General features: G+C 39.7%; 3 protein-coding genes across 3 annotated transcripts in view; all 3 read right to left on the bottom strand.

Moving 5' to 3' along the window:
• The window catches only part of LOC127357977 (zinc finger protein 37-like), a 111,488-nt gene extending 98,614 nt beyond the window's left edge, over window positions 1–12,874 (bottom strand). The window contains exon 1 of the mRNA XM_051390696.1: window positions 12,704–12,874. The gene's annotated coding sequence lies outside the window, so the exon portion shown is untranslated. The remainder of the gene's footprint in view (window positions 1–12,703) is intronic.
• On the bottom strand, window positions 8–18,653 carry si:ch211-86h15.1 (uncharacterized protein LOC558435 homolog). The gene is made up of 2 exons (XM_051391269.1): window positions 18,379–18,653; window positions 8–306 (listed from the first exon to the last, which is right to left on the bottom strand). The coding sequence occupies exons 1-2, from the start codon at window positions 18,569–18,571 to the stop codon at window positions 8–10; spliced, it is 492 nt and encodes a 163-aa protein (XP_051247229.1). The 5' UTR covers window positions 18,572–18,653.
• LOC127358091 (gastrula zinc finger protein XlCGF57.1-like) lies at window positions 10,206–12,571 on the bottom strand. Its single transcript, XM_051390996.1, has one exon. It carries the CDS (start codon window positions 12,333–12,335, stop codon window positions 11,460–11,462), a length of 876 nt encoding a protein of 291 aa, XP_051246956.1. The 5' UTR covers window positions 12,336–12,571; the 3' UTR covers window positions 10,206–11,459.
• Window positions 18,654–19,763: the final 1,110 nt, after the last annotated feature.

The raw sequence follows: 19,763 nt of genomic DNA, 5'->3' as shown, positions 1-19,763 counted from the left end.
ATCATCTTCACTCTTCACAGGGACAGAAGTGAATGTAAACTCTTGAAGTTGCTCTCCCCACGGTCCTGACTCCCCTCCTTCCTTCCCCCTTCCTTCCCGCCACTTCCTCCTGACTGGTCCTGACTTCCTCCTGACTGGTCCTGACTTCCTTCCGACTGGTCCTGACTTCCTCCTGACTGGTCCTGACTTCCTCCTGTTCCTCTTTAATGTGTGGGGGCTCTGGGTCCTCCTGGTCCAGACTGGGTCTCCATTCCTGCTGCTGCTCAGGGGGAACCTCTTCTTTAATCACTGACAACTGCTGGACGTCTGCAGGACACAGTAAACACAAAGATAGACATTTGGAAAACCACCACTTTCTGTTAAATCCAGACTGGATAACTGTGGGATCATCATCAGGCTGAAGATGTCACTCAGTGGTAACACATTGGAAACAAGTTGAAATCTGTTGACAGGGTCTCATGAGGATTATAAGCAGAAGACTTCATGGGAAGTAAGCAACGATTAAAAAGATCAGAGTTCCTTCTGAACAAGGCAGAAGATTCTTTAACCTTTAACGGTGCGGTCTGCTGCCACAGCAAGGGAAAGTTGGAGAACAGTAAAGGGTCAACATGCTTGTCGAAAGGAGTCTGCCAGATTTGTTCCTGTTTACCAATGTAGGAGTGGACAACTCCGGACTAATATATGGGAACATTCATTGGTAATAAATCTAAAGTACTATTTTTAGTCCAACATATTTAAATATCTGCAGTCGAACAGGACATACGATATGATCTGTAGGGAATTGGAGCAGTGAATGTGGTACAGTGTTTTTCCATTTTTATTATTACTACTTTAACCTCCCCTCAGGGTATTTTTAGTGACATTTAAACATAATATTCCAAAGGTGTAAGCTACTGTACTGGACTGTACTGACTGAATAAATATTGAACAGTTAAATAGGCTAGAGATTGAAGCTTTGTGCCCGCAGATTCCATGGATAATTAAATGGGAAAATCACCTAAAGATTCTTCATTGCTTCACTATGAATTAAAAAACAATATTTTTATTTTTTCACTATATTGGAATATTTTAATTGAATGGGTAGTCACAATAATACTTGTTAGTAGATACAGTCAATGGAATTTCAGAGTTAATAATTTACTTTAAAGCCAAGATATATAATAATAATAATAAATTAAATCTAAAGTACTACTATTTGTTATTCATAAGTCAAACCTATTAAATATCTCTGATCATAATGCCGGGTAATCAGAGATGTCAGTGCTACATCCGCAGTTATGGAGACTAGGGCTGCAACAACTCATCGATTAAATCGATTAAAATCGATTATAAAAATAGTTGGTGATTAATTCAGTCATCGATACATTGGATCTATGTTACGCGCATGCGCTGAATGCGCTGCATGCGCTGCAGCAACATCTCAGGTAGTGGCAGTAAGCCAGCCACTGCCGTGTCGGGTGCAGCTCACGTGACGACGCCGTTTACCTTGCCGGAGTAAACATTTGAAAGAGTGTGACGACTTAATTTGCTGCGTTGTTTTGGGTCGCAATAGACATTCACGAGTGCAGCACACCAGCTCTTTTGGTTTTTTTGTGATACATTTTTTATTAGCACCATTTATATCAATCAGATATACAGAATAAATTCCACAATGTATGACAGTTTGTGTCAAATGGTGTAGAAGGAAAAACAACACAAAAACCATCTCCCACCACCCACCCTCTGCGGTCACAAAACGAAACAACAACAAAAAACAAACACAGAAATCACACCTTGCCTAATCACTCTAACAAAGTGTGAACTGTTAAATCTACTCAAGGTGTGGTACAAACGTAAAAAGTAAAACAAATCCCCTAACCCTCTGAGACCGCAGACCCCATCCCCTATCTGTAAGATACGTGGCCACATCAAACGCAGTTCGCGCAAACTCTAGCCCAGACAACAGTCTGATTGAATGTTCCCTTCAAAGCTTGGCTCCAAAACTTACATACAGTGTCCTCGAGTCAAACCGTTAACACAGTAGCCCAAATACCGCTAGTCCAGGGCTGCTGGGTCTGCTGGCCCTGGCTCCGCCATCGGCGCTGATAAGTAATTTTGACAATGCTGTAATAAGGAAGATATCAAACACTAAGAATCAAACATAAGCTGGGAAGTGTGTACCATCCCCAATCACAAGGTCTAGTGGAAAGAGCTCATGGAGCGTTGAAAATCTGCAGGGAAACTAAGATGGACAGAGTGACTGCGTTGCCACTTGCACTAATGAGTATGAGAATGCCCACCTTACCCCGTATGAAATGCTAACAGGGCGACCTATGCCAGCGTCACATTTGAGAGGACCCCAAAGGGGCTGCCACTTGTATGTGAAATACAGGAGGCAGAAGAAGATGACACTAATGTAAAAATACTCATATGAAATATACAATGCTTTAAGTACATCATCTTGGCTCGGGAAGTAACAAAGGGGAGGAAAAATGTAATGCATTTATGTAACCAGTTCCTGGATCAGTTTCAGTGAAGTTGGAAGTGATTGAACAACCAGACTGTGTGACGTTACACTGTGTTGGAATAAATGAACTTAGTGTTGTTCAATGAATAGTTGACGAGGAAAACATTTATTACTTTATGGGTGGAGAAAATTCTCCTAATTCTAAATAAACTATTTAAAAACCCTCCTGGATGAGCAGGAAAATGCATCGTCACTGCTGTAGATTAAAGTAGCAACAGTATATAAAGTAGTTCAACATCTACATCCACATGAATGCAGCAGTAATATTGATCCATCAGATATAATAGTCCAACCTGTTCCTGCACTATCACTACTTTTCCTTTGAGTCCATTGTGCTGATCATCCTGTTACTGCAGTAAAGGCTGTGAATACTACTTCCAGCTCAGAGTGTGAACAGTGAGAGAAGAAGCAGTACAGTGAACCAACCTGCTCTGTGTAACCGAAGTTGAGGGTTGAAAACAGCGTCCAGTAGTTTCCGTTGTCGCTCGTTCTCCTCTTTTGAACGACAAAGTTCCTCCTCGTACTCTGCTATCGTTCTTTCAAACAGCCCAAATATCTCTTCAGCAGCCGCAGTTAGTCGCTGCTTCACCAACGCTCTCAGCATTTGGACTTTACACATTTTCACACAATCAGCTTTGTAGGCTACCGGGAGATGAGTCAGCGGGAAAACATTCCGAAAAACGGTGAACAGCACAAAGTCCATTCAGACAGCTTTATCCGGACATACGGAGGCTCGGATGGCTCGTTACTGTGGATGTCACACACACTTTCTCAGCACGACAACGGGACACGTTGTTACTGGACGCCATCTTGTTCCACTCTGAACTCGGACAATCATTTCCGGTGCTTCTTCTTCATCATGGTGTTCTTCTTCTTCTTATAAGATTCCGGCAGTGTAGACGCTGTTAAGCGTATTACTGCCCTCCACAGGTCAGATTTAGAACTAAATTCTCACATACAATCCTGTATCATGCAGAAACTGCAGAACTGCACCGGTTCTGTATTTCTCACTGTGTCCAAACAAAGATGCAATAGAAAAAGCCTCAACTCCAAGTCCTGTCAATCTAACAAATAATACCTTTCTCTCTTCCCTATACTTTCTACATTCTAGGAAAACATGCCTTACTGTTTCAAGGATCCCACATTCACACAATCAAGAAACATGTTTTCCTACAATGCACAAAGAATCATTTAACCCACAATGACCCAACCTCAACCTACAGAGTTTCACTGAATCCCTACGAGACAGAGAATCACATAAACATATTTTCCTAACTTTAGGATTTATAGAAAAGAAGTGTCTACCCCTGGCTTCCCTTTGCCACCCTCTCTGCCATTCTTTTGTTAAGCCCGCTTTGATTATTTCTCTTAATTCCACTCGCCCCATGGATAAATGAACATCTACTTCTCTTCTTAAGCTTTCCTTTGCGATGTGGTCCACCTGCTCATTCCCCCTAACCCCAGCGTGCCCTGGAACCCAGCAAAAAGTAACGCTGCAAGCAAACCCAATTCTAAAAACCACATTCAAAATGTCATTCATAATGTCAGGACGAGCTGTAGTTTTTCCTGCTCTTAAAGTTTCTAGTGCAGCTGCAGAATCAGAGCAGATAGTGACTTCTTTAGGTCTGGCTTCCTCAATCCACCATAAAGCCCATAGAACTGCCATTAACTCAGTAGTGAAAACAGAGCTTCCATTAGAAATACGTCGACCAATCTTCAACCCAATCTGCTCCACATACACCCCAAAGCCGGCTCTCCCACTAACCGGATCTCTAGATCCATCTGTAAAAATAATTAAAGTACTCTCACTGATTGAATTAAGATGTTCCACTATTCTTGGAGTCACTTTCCTGTTATCTTTTTCTTGAAGAAAAGAAAGCTCAATATTCAATTCAGGCATCACCCAATAAGGCATAGGTAACCATCTTGTGTGCTCTACATTACCTCCCTGTTCCAAGCCCAGCTTCTTAGCCCACTGGTTTACAGTGACAAAAAAAATATTATATTTATTCTCTACTATCTCTTGTAACAGACACCTTGCTGGAAAGGTGTGACTACACCCTCTAAGTTTAACCCAGTACTGTAACCCTAACTTAATGCACCTTAACCATAAGGGCATTTCTCCCATTTCAACAAGCACGGCAGGGACTGGGGAAGTTCTAAAGGCCCCACAACAAAGCCTCAATGCCTTTGCATGCACCACATCTAACTTATCCAGAACAGTTTTAGAAGCAGATCCATACACAAAACTCCCATAGTCAAGAGCAGATCTGATCAAGGCCTGAAAAATTACCAACATCGTCTCCCTCTCAGCCCCCCACTCACACCCAACCAGACTTCTCATAACATTTAGAACTTTTCCACATTTCAGCACAATTTTATCTACATGCACAGCCCAAGTCATACGCTCTTCAAACCATACACCCAAAAATTTAAAAACCTTTACCTTCTCCAATAAAGACCCATACATATACAGCCCTTTATTAGGTAACTTTCTTTTAAAACCAAATACAACATATTTAGTCTTAGATGCAGAAAATTTGAAGCCCCATGTGTTCCCCCATTCCTCTATAGACAATAATACTCTTTGAATCTGTTTTAAAACAAACTCTACATTACGCCCTCTTTTCCAGATGGCCCCATCATCTGCAAATAGAGATAACCCAAATCCTCTCTCTATTTTGCCAAAGATATCATTAATCATTATATTAAATAAAACTGGACTGATAACACTTCCTGGGTTCCGTTCTCTATTTCTACAGTATTTGAACAGACACAACCAACCATTACTTGTATTGTTCTTTTCATTAAAAAATCCATAATCCAATTAAACATTCGTCCCCTTACTCCCAAGTCAAATATTTTAATCATTAATCCCTCCTTCCACAAAGAATCATATGCCTTCTCAATATCCAGGAATACACTCACTACTATTTCCTTATTTCTAAATGCCCTTTTGATATCCTGATCCAAAACTAGCACTGATTCCATTGTCGACCTTCCCTTCCTAAAGCCATTCTGGACATCAACAAAGAGTCCTCTAGTTTCTATGAAGCACACTAGTCTGTTGGTTACCATCTTCTCCATTACTTTACAAAGCACTGCTGTGAGTGCTATAGGGCGATATGAACTAGGGTCAGATGGACTTTTGCCTGGCTTTAAAATAGGGACCACAACTGCATGTTTCCATTCCTTGGGCAAATAACCCTCTGCCCACACCGTATTAAACAAAGCTAATATTTCATCAAGTACAATATCATCCAGATGTTTAAAAAACTCATAAGACAACCTATCTCTCCCCGGGGTAGTATTAGCCCCAGACATAATTGCATCCTTCAACTCTTTTATAGTAAAAAACAGATTTATAGGATTATGGTTTTCTAAATTCCTTTCCAACTTCCACTGATTAACTGCCATCAGCTCAGTTCTCTTCCTACACCTCTCAGCCCCCATTCTCTCTGATCTATGCACTGCTTGAAAACGATCAACAAACATGTCTGCTTTTTCCTTATTGGAAACTGCTACTGTCTCACCCTTCTGTAACACTGGTATCAATCTTCTTTTATATACCCCTGACATTCTACGTATTGCAGACCACAAATGCCTTACAGGAGTCTCAGGGCCTAGCGTACCACAAAACTTCCTCCAACTATTCCTCTTTGCATCCTTTATAACTCTTCTTGCTACTGCCCTTAGCCGCTTGTACTCCATTACATTAACCAACATTGGAAACTTTCTTAGTCTTCTATATTCTCTATTCCTACTCCCTACAGCTTGATCACACTCCTTATTCCACCAAGGAACCAGCATACGAGTCCTAGGTTCCTGCTTCAGAGGAATAGTACTGAAAGCGGCCTCATGTATCATAAGACTAATGGATGTATTCCAATTATCTACAGTACCCTCGCTATCAATCTCTCCTACTAAGCTCTGAACCCTCTCCTGAAATTTATCCCATTTAGCCTGAGAAAAGTTATATCTAGGGGCTTTCTTTTCCACTTCTCTCCTCAATTCCCTACCAAATCTACATAAAAAAAGGATAATGATCACTACCCAATGTATACGAGTCTATAACATCCCATTCACCAACTCTAGCTAAGTTTGACGAAGTGATTGACAAATCTATATGACTGCAGGTATTTCTGACAATATGATATCTAGTTGGCCTTCCATCATTTAACACTACTAACTCATATTTATCTATAAATTCTTCTACAATAACACCATTTTTATCCCTATGATCACTACCCCATAAAGGATTATGTGCATTAAAATCTCCAATCCATATAACAGGACACCTTACCTTCTCCATTATCTCATCAAAATCTGACAATACCAAAGGTTGACAAGGGTTATAATAATTTAGCACAGTAATAGAATTTTGACTGCTCCAAATCTCCACAGCTAAACACGCAAGATTGGAATTAATATCAATTCTCCTGTACTGCAGCCCAATCTTAACAAAGGTTGCACAACCCCCACTTGATCTATCAGACCTATCTATTCTCAAATATTCATACCCTGGAATTACAAAATCTAGAGAAGGCTTTAACCAAGTCTCTTGAATACATATCAATTCTGGAGCTTCTTTAAATTCATCAACAAACCTTTTTAACTCCTGACCATTTCCTATTAGACTCCTGGCATTCCATTGAAGAATATGCCACATTAAGATGCTAATGAGGATCCACCTCATCCACTTCACCAACATCCTCCATACTGCTAACCCTCACCAACTGTGACCTATCCATAGGTTGACTCGCCTTCATGTATTGATGTAGCTCTTCTGGCAACTGCGTTATACCGAGGAACCTTTCAGCTGCCACCACCACTAACCTAATAATATCTGAGCGGTTCGCTGCTTTCTTAGCTCCTACCAACACATCAGACACAAAAGACAGAAATGACTCCTTTGTAAGATTCAACATATCAGAATGTAGGTCCGACTGCAAGTTTGGAGCATTGACCTGGCTTCCTGACACTGCTCTAGTACCAGATATCCCTTTTCCACATTCTCTATCCACTCTTTGAACTGCCTCTGCATACGACACCTTGTTCAGCTCCCTCACATCCTGCACCCGCTTAGCCTGAACAAATCGCTCACACCCGTGAAACCCTGCCCCATGATCCCCCTCACAGTTAGGGCACTTAGGAGCCTCTGCCTTGCAACTTTGTATTATATGATCTCCACCGCACTTTGCACACCTTCTTTTACCCCGAGAAGCCCCAGCAACATGTCCAAACCTCTGACAGTTATAGCAGCGCAATGGTGGTTTAATGTACTCTCTCACATAATACGCCATACTCCCAAGAAACACTCTCTGTGGCAGTACACTATCTTTAAACGTCAACAGGACCGGCGGATCCCCGGCTCCATCCCTACGCTTAAATCTGATCACATCAGTTACCTGGGCCCCCTTAATGTTTTCTAAGATTTCCTTCTCAGATAAGCCAGCAAACACTCCATACACCACTCCCTTGATTCCTTGCTGGCTTCCTCTAGGGATCAATGCCTCCACCTTGACCACCAGCTTTCCCACACCTCTGGCATCATTATACTGTTTCCTGTTTTTACAACAAACTCTTAACATTCCATTAAACAATATCTTGGCCTGAAATTCTTTGCCTATCTGACTCTCCAAAGCACTGGTAACTTTTAATGGATTCACTGCTCTAAATCCTGCATCTCCTTGATTAGTTCCCTTAACTTTAAACAGCACGACAAACTCTTCAGTATTTCCAGTTTTCCTAACCTTATTTCCTTCATCTCCTGACATTTCAGGTCTTTCACTCGATGCCCCCTCTTTTCCTTTACCACCGTCTGCCATCCACCACCCTCATCCCCCTTCCCTGAAGCCATGGGCCTCTTAAATCCCTCCTTCCCAACCCTAATCTAATTCTAATAATACTAGCCCTACTATTAATAAAAAAAAATAAAAAATAAAAAATAATTTAAAAAAGTAGAAGAAAAAGTGTCTCGAATTTGTTATGCGGCAGCAGGCGTAGAACACGAGCATGTGTGCCAACTCCGCTTCTCTCAGCGTCTCTCACAGTTCCGGTTCCAGGTTCCTCCAAAAACAAGTCTACCGAGGAAGGACAGTGCTGTACATGGTGGTGATCCTTCGTGGTGTTTAATGGCGGCTGGCAAACAACGTTATGGAGCATTAGCGCCACCAACTGTTATGGAGTGTGTATCGGGAATCTGACTATACATTCACTAATACTACTAATAAATAACAGAAGATGAGGACAAATAAAGTTATATTATTTCTATTAAGTTGAGATATTGAAGCGAATAGAGATAACACTTCTCCCCAGAACTTCTTTGTAGAAGATCTCATAAGTCAAAGCTCAGCTTTATTTCTTTCAGCTTCAGTATCAGTTCCCTTCCCTCAGCAACACATTTTGGACAGTAAACCAGAACATGTTGTAAAGTTTCTTCTTGATCACAAATTCACTCCTTCCTGTATTATGTTTTCCTATTTCAAATAATGTTTAATCCTGTATGACCTAATAGTAACCTTGATATTATTATTGTAATAAATGTATATTTGTGCCTAAGCCGCCCAATAGGCTACCAGAAACCGTGTGGGGAAATTGTAACAAAATTGGAAAACAGTCTTCATTTCATTATTGTGATCAGGGTTTCTGGAGTCCAAGTGGACAGGAGAGCACAATACGATACACAAAAAATACACTGTACATACAATTAAAATGTGTACTAAACCTACCCAGGGTCTAGGCAGGAAACGCCAACAGCAGCGTGCTAGAGGTGGCAGCCAAACTGGAAAGCGGGGGCAGCTTGCGCTCCTATAGCACCAGCAGTGGCTAAATGCAGGAGGCAGCAGACTCTTTGAAATGAAGTTAAAACACCTCTGAGGCTGTTATTATTTATCATATTTTGGTAAATCTGTAGATACAGGGAAGAGATCAATGCTGTACATACATAGCAGACGTCAGGGCTTTAGATACAGGGCATAGGTGTGTGCTGTAGATGCAGCTCTACACCACCATGTGGTCGTTATTAATTTTTTATGAATTGTTAGAGTAGTAGTTAGGAGAGAAGAAAACATTTTTATACAGTGGGTTCCTTGGTTGATGCTAATTTTACTGATATAGGCCACGCCCATTCACGCCTTTTTAGGCACATATTTTATCCAATCTTCACCAAACTTGTAGCTTTGTGTTTTACTTATTGCATGTTGTACATAAACTCACATTGCACGTGTGTGTAACATTCATAAAATTCTACCTACAATAGTTCCACCTTTTGGCCATTAATATAACCTCACCATATCTCTTGAACACAGTATTCAATTACCACAGGTTTTGGGTTTTATCTTTAGACGTGAATCACAAACACTTTGTGCTGGGACTCTTTCAGAAACTGGGCCGGTGAACAGCTGTAACAGTGGCAACAGCAGATGCAGCAATAGCAAACATTTTCTTCAGGAAATGCAAATACTGTGTGTTGATGTTGATGTTCTGCCCTCTAGTGTCAGAAACCAGCAACTACAGTCTGTGTTGACTTACTGTGAGGAAAGATCAGATTAACATTTACAGACTGCCACAGTTTCAGTTTCTTATATAACTCTCAGTGTTATAAACGTATACAAACATCTATGATAGATCAGATTTTATGTAGAAACGCAGAATGTTTAATGCCGTTTGAAGCAACAATATGGAAACGAAACAAAGGTCCTTTTATGAAAATAAAGTTTATTGATTGCAACCTGAAACTTTAGGACACATGAACCCATAAACTGACATTAATGATTATGTTTTATAATGTTTCCTGTAAGTTACAATGTGGACTCGATGGATCGATAAAACAAAGACAAAATAAAGTACAGAAAATACAACAATGATCATTCTACTGATTAAACAGGCAAAGAATAAAAAATATTCACCAAAAACAAAAAATAAGTTTTGTACATTGTTGTAATTACAATGATTTAAAGGGTCATAAAACTTTGTAGGAGCAATCAATTAATTCTGGCTATCAAAATGATCAAAGAAAATAAAAAATAACAGTAATCAATATCCTTATACGTATTATATTTGAAGTTCCTCGGGACACCACCCTTAAAGGAAAACTATTAACTGAGTGATACTCAGACTCATAGAATATACAAAACAATTAATCTGAAACACTAATTTATTTATTCAATAACTATAACTAAGTTCATCATGTTCACATTAAGTCAGCTGAAGGATTTGTAGCTCAACATAGTTTGGTATCCTTCACGTTTGTGGAATATTTAATAAACCAGCATGTATATTTGATAGCATTTATTAAAAAGATAAAGTATAAACAGACAATATGATCAAACTACAATGCACTAAACTAAATAACAAAAACAGAGTGTGTGTTGCACTGTATGTTGAGCTTGTTCAGCAGAGACAAAGCATTGTTTTAAAGGTCCTCTCTGCTGTGTGTGGTTGTGTTAAAGGCCGAGGTGATCTTATATGAAAAGTGGCAAGTTAAAAACAGTTTGTTGTACAAAGACTGTTTCTGTGTGGAACATAACATTTAACTAAGATCACCATAGCAGTGTAGAACATGAGTAACACAGTAACCTAACATAAACCATAACAAAATCACAACAATAAAACTAGATCAATACATTACATTTTAAAAAGTTAAGCAGTCCAGTGCTTAATGAACACAGTTAAACTGTGCGCAGCTATTTATGCCCACTATGTTCAGTGGTGTAGTGGTTCCTGGAGAAATGGGTAAACTCTTGCTGAGTTGCCAGTGATCCCGTAAGCCAGGCAGGGGAAAGTTGTTTTCCATTGTCACATTGTTATCACTCACTCTGATTCAGAATAGTTACAGACCTAGCCGCCAGACACTGTTGTTCTAATGTCACAGGACAGGATTCTTAATTACCTGCTGCTCTCTTGTGTGAGTTCTCATGTGTCTCTGCATAGTACTTTTAATAAAGTAGCTTTAACTGCAGACTGAGCTGGATGTGTGAGTTGTCATGTGGTCCTCTAGAGAACTCTTTTTAATGAAGTTTTGATGGCACACAGAGCAGCTAAAAGGTTTCTTACCAGTATGAGTTCTCATATGTGTCTGCAGAGCACTCTTTTGACTGAAACTTTTATCACACACTGAGCAGCTGAAAGGTTTCTCACCAGTGTGAGTTCTCATGTGCAACTGCAGAGTACTCTTTTGTCCAAAGCTTTTATCGCACACTGAGCAGCTGAATGGTTTCTCACCAGTGTGAGTTCTCATGTGTAACTGCAGAATACGCTTTAAATGGAAGCTTTTATGACACACTGAGCAGCTGAAAGGTTTCTCACCTGTGTGAGTTCTCATGTGCAACTGCAGAGAACTCTTTTGTCCAAAGCTTTTATCGCACACTGAGCAGCTGAATGGTTTCTCACCTGTATGAGTTCTCATGTGCAACTGCAGATTACTCTTTTGTCCAAACCTTTTATCGCACACTGAGCAGCTAAATGGTTTCTCACCAATATGACTTTGCATGTGTCTCTGCAGATGACTCTTACGACTAAAGCTTTTATCACACACTGAGCAGCTGAATGGTTTCTCCCCAATATGACTTTGCATGTGTCTCTGCAGATGACTCTTACGACTAAAGCTTTTATCACACACTGAGCAGCTGAATGGTTTGTCACCTGTGTGAGTTCTCATGTGTAACTGAAGATTAGTCTTTAGACTGAAGCTTTTATCACACACTGAGCAGCTGAATGGTTTCTCACCAGTATGACTTCTCATATGTGTCTGCAGAGTATTCTTTTGTCCAAAGCTTTTATCGCAAACTGAGCAGCTGAATGGTTTATCTCCTGTGTGAGTTCTCATGTGATACTGCAGAGTACTTTTTTCTCCATAGCTTTTATCACACACTGAGCAGCTAAACGGTTTCTCTCCTGTGTGAGTTCTCAGGTGTCTACGTAAACCTTGTCTCCTTGAAAAACATTTCTTACAAACTGAACAGCTCAAGGGCTTTATATTGGAAACATCACCTGGCTGAGGTTCCCTGGTGTCTTTAAAATCATTGTCGCTATCATCAGTCTCAGATTCAGAAGAGTCTTCAGTCTTACCATCCGTATCAGGTTGTGAATGTTCATCTGAATCTGAGTTTCTGGCTGGTTCTGGTCCTCCACAGTCCTCTCCATCATCTGATCTCATCTGTTCAGTTTGTCTTTGAGGAAGCTGTGAGGACTGAGGTTTCTCTTCATCATCATCATCTTCACTCTTCACAGGGACAGGAGTGAATGTGAACCCTTGAAGCTGCTCTCCCTCCTGACTGGTCCTGACTTCCTCCTGTTCCTCTTTAATATGTGGGGGCTCTGGGTCCTCCTGGTCCAGAGTGGTTCTCCGCTCCTGCTGCTGCTCAGGAGGAACCTCTTCTTTAATCACCGACAGCTGCTGGACGTCTGCAGGACACAGTAAACACAAAAATAGACATCATGGAAAACCACCACTTTCTGTTGAATCCAGACTGGATAACTGTGGGATCATCATCAGGCTGAAGACGTCACTCAGTGGAAACACATTGGAACCAAGTTGAAATCTGTTGACAAGGTCTCACGAGGATTATCAGCAGAAGACTTCCTGGAAAGTAAGCAATGATTAAAAGGATCAGAGTTTCTTCTGAACAAGGCAGAAGATTCTTTAACTTTTAACGGTGCGGCCTGCTGCCACAGCAAGGGATAATTGGAGGACAGTAAAGGGTCAACATGCCGGTCGAAAGGATTCTACCAGATTTGTTCCCGTTTACCGATGTAGGAGTCGACTACTTCGGACAAATAAATGGGAACATGACCTAAAGTTTCTTCATTGGTTCACTACTAAATCTAAAGTAGTATTTTTAGTCGAACATATTTAAATATCTCCAGTCAAAAAAAGTACATACGATATGATCTGCAGGGAATTGGAGCAGTGAATGTGGTACAGTATTAATATTATATATTATAAATTAATTAAATTAGTAAGAATATTCGAAAAGTGTAGGCTTCTGTACTGGACTGTACTGAATGAATAAGTATTGAACAATTAAATAGGTTAAAGACTGAAGCTTTGTGCACGCAGGTTCCACGGATTATTATTTAGTTTCAAGAGAATCAAAAGATAAAATAGTTATTATTAATAATAACTATTATTTTTGACATGTTGAAGTGAAAATAATCATACCTATGAGACATTACGTCTCTCGTACTGACTTGCCTTATCTGGATATAATGCACATTATTATATAACGTCCATATGTGCAATAGATAGTCGAATAGAACAATTATATGTGGGTTTATTGGAAAGCATAATCAACAGTTATTTTTGTCCAATTCTGACAGCCGTACTGCCTCCACACTCACACAGTGACGCACAGCACCAGGAGCTGTTCACAGGTCATCTATGTGAAGAATGATAATGGGTCAATGACGTGGCGCAATTGTTTTTGTGTTTAGTTAAATTTAAAAAGGTTAAAATTTGAAAATAAACTCACAAATTACTTTAATACATTCTCTTTTTGAAGACCTAGTCTAAAATGTATCAATTTTGAGAGAATATTCAGGGGATCATGGTAAAAATGTCAATGTGGTGTAACCAGAAAAACTTTGTACCAAATACTTAAACTTGTTCAAAAAAGTTGAAATTCTCAATAAAACACATTATCAAGTAGTTTGGCATATTCCTACATTTGTGTTGTTTAACAATGAATAAAGTAAATGGAATTTCCATAGTTCTAAACATTATAACTAATTTGGGGAGTTGGGTCTGTCAAGTCAACTTCCTAAATTGTCAAGGCGGTGTAACCAACATTCAAGTAGCCATTTTGTTCATTTGTTTAAGAAGACCATGTGGCAGGAAATGATATCACAAAGAAGGACCCCTGATTAGCCTAACTGCTGCATGCCAAGGTTAGTAGCTCTCTTTGAAATCTTGACAATTTGACATTTTTAGGGTATGGTCAGGTGTGCTTAGAGTTACATGTCAAATGGTATGACCTTAGGAAACCATTTATAATTCATAATAACTGTAAAAATAAGTATTTATCTAAATAATTTGTTTGAAATCTTCACATCAAGGCCATGTGCTTACATAGGTGTCCATCATAATGCCTGTTAAATTTAAATTTGAATTGAAAAGTCAAATGGTGTAACCAGTTACTTTTATTATATTCCTTTTGGTTAGAGGCTGATTTAGTCAAATATGAGAATTTTTGATGCTGATTACAGATTTAATGTGAACTAACTTACCATGTGGAACTATTTTTAAGTGTTAAGTGTTGTTCTTAGAAAAAAGGGGCGATTTATCCACAACTTCATTATCAAAGCTATGGAAGGTTAAGATAAAATCATTATTTTGCATGACTTTAATATTTTTTAAATGTTTAGCTTTAATACATATTAAATACATAATTAATACATATTTGTATTCCATTCACTTGCAACTTTAAGCTATATATAATATATGCAATTTCATAATGAAGCAGCAGTGGGTGAACAGTGACAATGTTGAAATTGAACAGCAGCTTTAAAAAGACTTGAAACTCCAATATGATAAATGTTTGATCCGTAAAATTACATTTATTAACTTTCTATTGTTTCATAATTATTGTAAAATAATAAGAGCCTCTCTCCCCCAATAGATGCCATTATCAAGCAAAGAAAAAGTGGCTCGTCACAGAGCATGAGTCAATGCAGATCCTGCAGCAAGGGCCATTTACCTTGCCAAAAGGCAAGAAAGGTGGTTGTGTACACACACACACACACACACACTCACACTCACACTGACAGACTAGGGATGCACCGATCCACATTTTTACACTTCCGATCCAATCCCGATACCTGAATTTGGATATCGGCCGATACAGATACCAGAGCTGTGTTTGCTTTAATATTAATATTAATATTATCATTATTGTTGATTTTATATGAGGCTCAAATAAATTCCTCTCAACAGGCAAGTATGATATGTACGTATGTATGCATGTATGTCCCAAAAGGCAACTTGAGGTAAGTATAAAGGTCAGAAAAACAGGAAAAATCCCATTCTGAAAACAAATATACAACTGTAAGGGTTTCAAATTGATTGTCATGTCAATATTTATTAAATTCTCAAAATGTCAAATATTCGAGTCTTGAAATATAAGAAAAGTGCAATAAGTGTAAACATCTAACACACACACACTATCAATAAAACAGTGTGTATCTGAACAGCACAAATCAAGTACACTGGCTCTTGTAGTATCAATAAATCAAGGTTTTAAAATGTAAATTATCTGAAATATAAGAAACGTGCAATAACTGTAAACATCTTACACACACACACACACACACACACACACACACACACACACACACACACACACACACACACACACACACACACACACGTTGTCTGCCTGGAGTTTAACTTGTTTTTGGAATGACTCCAGAAGTGTTTGATTGCGTTAGTAGTGTTGTACGATGCGAGGGAGCTTTCGCGTCTCTGAATTATGGCTTTGCAAACATTGCATTTTGCTGTTGTTGTATATTAAGTAGCGACGATGTGAAGATGTGTTGAAGAGAAGTCCGCTGACACCATCTTAATTGTATATAAAGGTTTATTACAAAAAGGTACAGCATCATTTCAAGCCCCGGGAGCTTGGAGAGCATCCTGCCAAATGAATAACTCTGTCTATTTTGCATCGAAAATAGGTTTATATAGGCCTGTTGTTTACTCCAAAAATGGAAAGAAACATCTGGTTTAGCTATCAGATGTACTGAAATAAGGGGAGATGGGGGTTTTCAAGGCAGAGGTCAGAGGTCATTGAGAGGCCCCTAACCTAAACACTGCCTAGTAAGAATTACGACGTTGAACCTCATGTCTTACTAACACTACATATGTTAACAAAATATCAGTTGAACTTATACCAAACTGTAACTTAAATGTATAGGCCTTCGGATGCCACACTGTCTTGCTCTGCGGTGTTTCCAGTGTAAAGTATTTTCACACAGCGGAAATGTTGGCGAGCCACAATGCTGCCCAATGCTATCCTGCTAGCTGGCTGCAAACTGTGGAATGGATTTCCTGAGCGGAGGCGTGTCTCGTCACTCTGTGTCTCATTGAGCTGCGCCTCCGTTCAGAAACACAGTTTGCAGCCAGTATCAGTATCAGCGAGACCACAGAGAACAGAAAAGGGTGCTTGCTGATGTTCTCAACTTAACCCCACCATCTATGGACACATCAGATGAGCAAATTCAGCATCTTGAAAATCCTGAGCCCATGCATAATCATCTGGACGATCATGACTATGAGCAGCCAGTTGTAGAGGGCCCGCAAGCATTCTCAACTACTACTACTAAAGAAAGGGAAGGAAAGAAAGAACAAATACTATAGCTCAGTGCTGGAGGAGAGGGAAAGGCTGAGGTCTGAACTTCGCAAAGTTAAACGGGAACTCCAGGGAGCAAAACAAAAGACAAAACAGATACAGAGGAAACTGGATTGGCAAAAGAAAACAAAGAAAATGGTCAGAAAAGAGCAAAATGAAAAACAATGAGATTGAGTGTGAAGGACCTCTGGAGGATACTGTTCTAACATGGCAGCAGTGGTCCAGGGTAGTCACATCTGAAGAAGGTAAAACCTTTGGTAACTTTGCAAAAGTCACACAAAGTGGAAAGTGTGATGATCTGCCGGCTTTGCCTAACAAGAAGCTAAACTCTCTAGCTAAGCACCAATTCAACTGGCTCCACCAGGTCAAAACATTCAGAGAGCTGAAAGAAACACTACTAGAGGATGAAATCTGCATTCATATATCACATAAACCAAATCACCAGAACTGCCTTCTTTCATCTCAAGAACATTGCCGACTACTGCAACAGCATCCTCTACGGCACACCATCCAAAACTATGAATAAGCTACAGTACATCCAAAACTCTGCAGCACGTATGCTCACCTCACTCCCGTCCTCCAGAACCTCCACTGGCTCCCAGTTCTACAGCTTATTCAGTTCAAAATCCTCCTCCTTACACACAAAGCCCTCCATAACCAGGCTCCTTCCTACCTCACTGACCTGCTCCACCGCCACAATCCATCCTGTAGCCTCCGCTCATCTGACGCCAACATCCTGACTCCTCCACCCCGGACCAAGCACCGAACCTGGGGCAACAGAGCGTTCTCTGTAGCTGCCCCCTCCCTCTGGAACTCTCTCCCCAAACCCATCCGTGACTGTACCGACCCTCCAACATTCAAATCACTGACACAAACTCACCTTGTTAAAATGGCTTTTAAAATCTATCTCAGTCTAATGTGTTTTTAACGTATGTAATGTACTGTTTTATATTGTTTTACTGATTGATGTTCTTGTATTCTTCTTATATTATATTGTACAGTGTCTGAGTATTCAGAAAAGCGCTTTTTAAATAAAATGTATTATTATTATTATTATTATTCATGTAGACTTCTCTGAGAACTATGGCTGTAAGCTCAGCAGTGAAATTCAGGTGTTCCACTTCGGGGGCAGCCGGGCAGGTTACAATCCACACAAGAGTTTTCTGTTGTGAATAAATTAATTAACAATAGAAAACACCCAATTCTTGTTGTTGATGTTTTTTCTTCATTGAAAATAATAAAAAGCACAAGTTCAATTGACCTTGTTGACTGTCATGCTTGATTTGTAGTGCCAGTTTCTTCTGTAAAAGCAACATGGTCAGATGGTGTAACCAGTATTTTAAATAAAAATATAATAATGAACAGTGAGAGAAGAAGCAGTACAGGGAACCAACCTGTTCCTGCACTATCACTACTTTTCCTTTGAGTCCATTGTGCTGATCATCCTGTTACTGCAGTAAAGGCTGTGAATACTACTTCCAGCTCAGAGTGTGAACAGTGAGAGAAGAAGCAGTACAGTGAACCAACCTGCTCTGTGTAACCGAAGTTGAGGGTTGAAAACAGCGTCCAGTAGTTTCCGTTGTCGCTCGTTCTCCTCTTTTGAACGACAAAGTTCCTCCTCGTACTCTGCTATCGTTCTTTCAAACAGCCCAAATATCTCTTCAGCAGCCGCAGTTAGTCGCTGCTTCACCAACGCTCTCAGCATTTGGACTTTACACATTTTCACACAATCACACAAACTCCGTCAAAAAAAAAATTGGTCTGTTTCCAACGGGACACCTTGTTACTGTGCTTCTTCTTCGTGGTGTTTAATGGCGGCTGGCAAACAACGTTATGGAGCATTAGCGCCACCAACTGTTATGGAGTGTGTATCGGGAATCTGACTATACATTCACTAATACTACTAATAAATAACAGAAGATGAGGACAAATAAAGTTATATTATTTCTATTAAGTTGAGATATTGAAGCGAATAGAGATAAAACACTTCTCCCCAGAACTTCTTTGTAAAAGATCTCATAAGTCAAAGCTCAGCTTTATTTCTTTCAGCTTCAGTATCAGTTCCCTTCCCTCAGCAACACATTTTGGACAGTAAACCAGAACATGTTGTAAAGTTTCTTCTTGATCACAAATTCACTCCTTCCTGTATTATGTGTTCCTATTTTAAATAATGTTTAATCCTGTATGACCTAATAGTAACCTTGATATTATTATTGTAATAAATGTATATTTGTGCCTAAGCCGCCCAATAGGCTACCAGAAACCGTGTGGGGAAATTGTAACAAAATTGGAAAACAATCTTCATTTCATTATTGTGATCAGGGTTTCTGGAGTCCAAGTGGACAGGAGAGCACAATACGATACACAAAAAATACACTGTACAAACAATTAAAATGTGTATTAAACCTACCCAGGGTCTAGGCAGAAAACGCCAACAGCAGCGTGCTGGAGGTGGCAGCCAAACTGGAAAGCGGTGGCAGCTTGCGCTCCTATAGCACCAGCAGTGGCTAAATGCAGGAGGCAGCAGACTCTTTGAAATAAAATTAAAACACCTCTGAGACTTTTATTATTTATTTTAATACATATTTTGGTAAATGCTGTAGATACAGGGAAGAGGTCAATGCTGTACATACATAGCAGAGGTCAGTGCTTTAGATACAGGGTACAGGTGTGTGCTGTAGATGCAGCTCTACGCCACCATGTGGTCATAGTGAATTGTTTTTGTGAATTGTTAAGAGTACAAGAAACATTTTTATACAGTGGGTTCCTTACGGTGGCCGACAATGGCGAACACGCCGCAAACAGCAAAACACTGCAAACACAGTATAAAGAGAAGGAAAGGCTATAAAATAATTAAGATTAAAGGACAACATTGGCACCTTTTCTGAATTTAACCCATTTACTACAAATCA

This window comes from Dicentrarchus labrax, unplaced genomic scaffold (assembly GCF_905237075.1).
Source record: "Dicentrarchus labrax unplaced genomic scaffold, dlabrax2021, whole genome shotgun sequence".
NCBI lineage: Eukaryota > Metazoa > Chordata > Actinopteri > Moronidae > Dicentrarchus > Dicentrarchus labrax.
The sequence above is the reverse complement of the archived record's forward strand: the minus strand, read 5'-3'. Positions and strand labels throughout refer to the sequence as shown.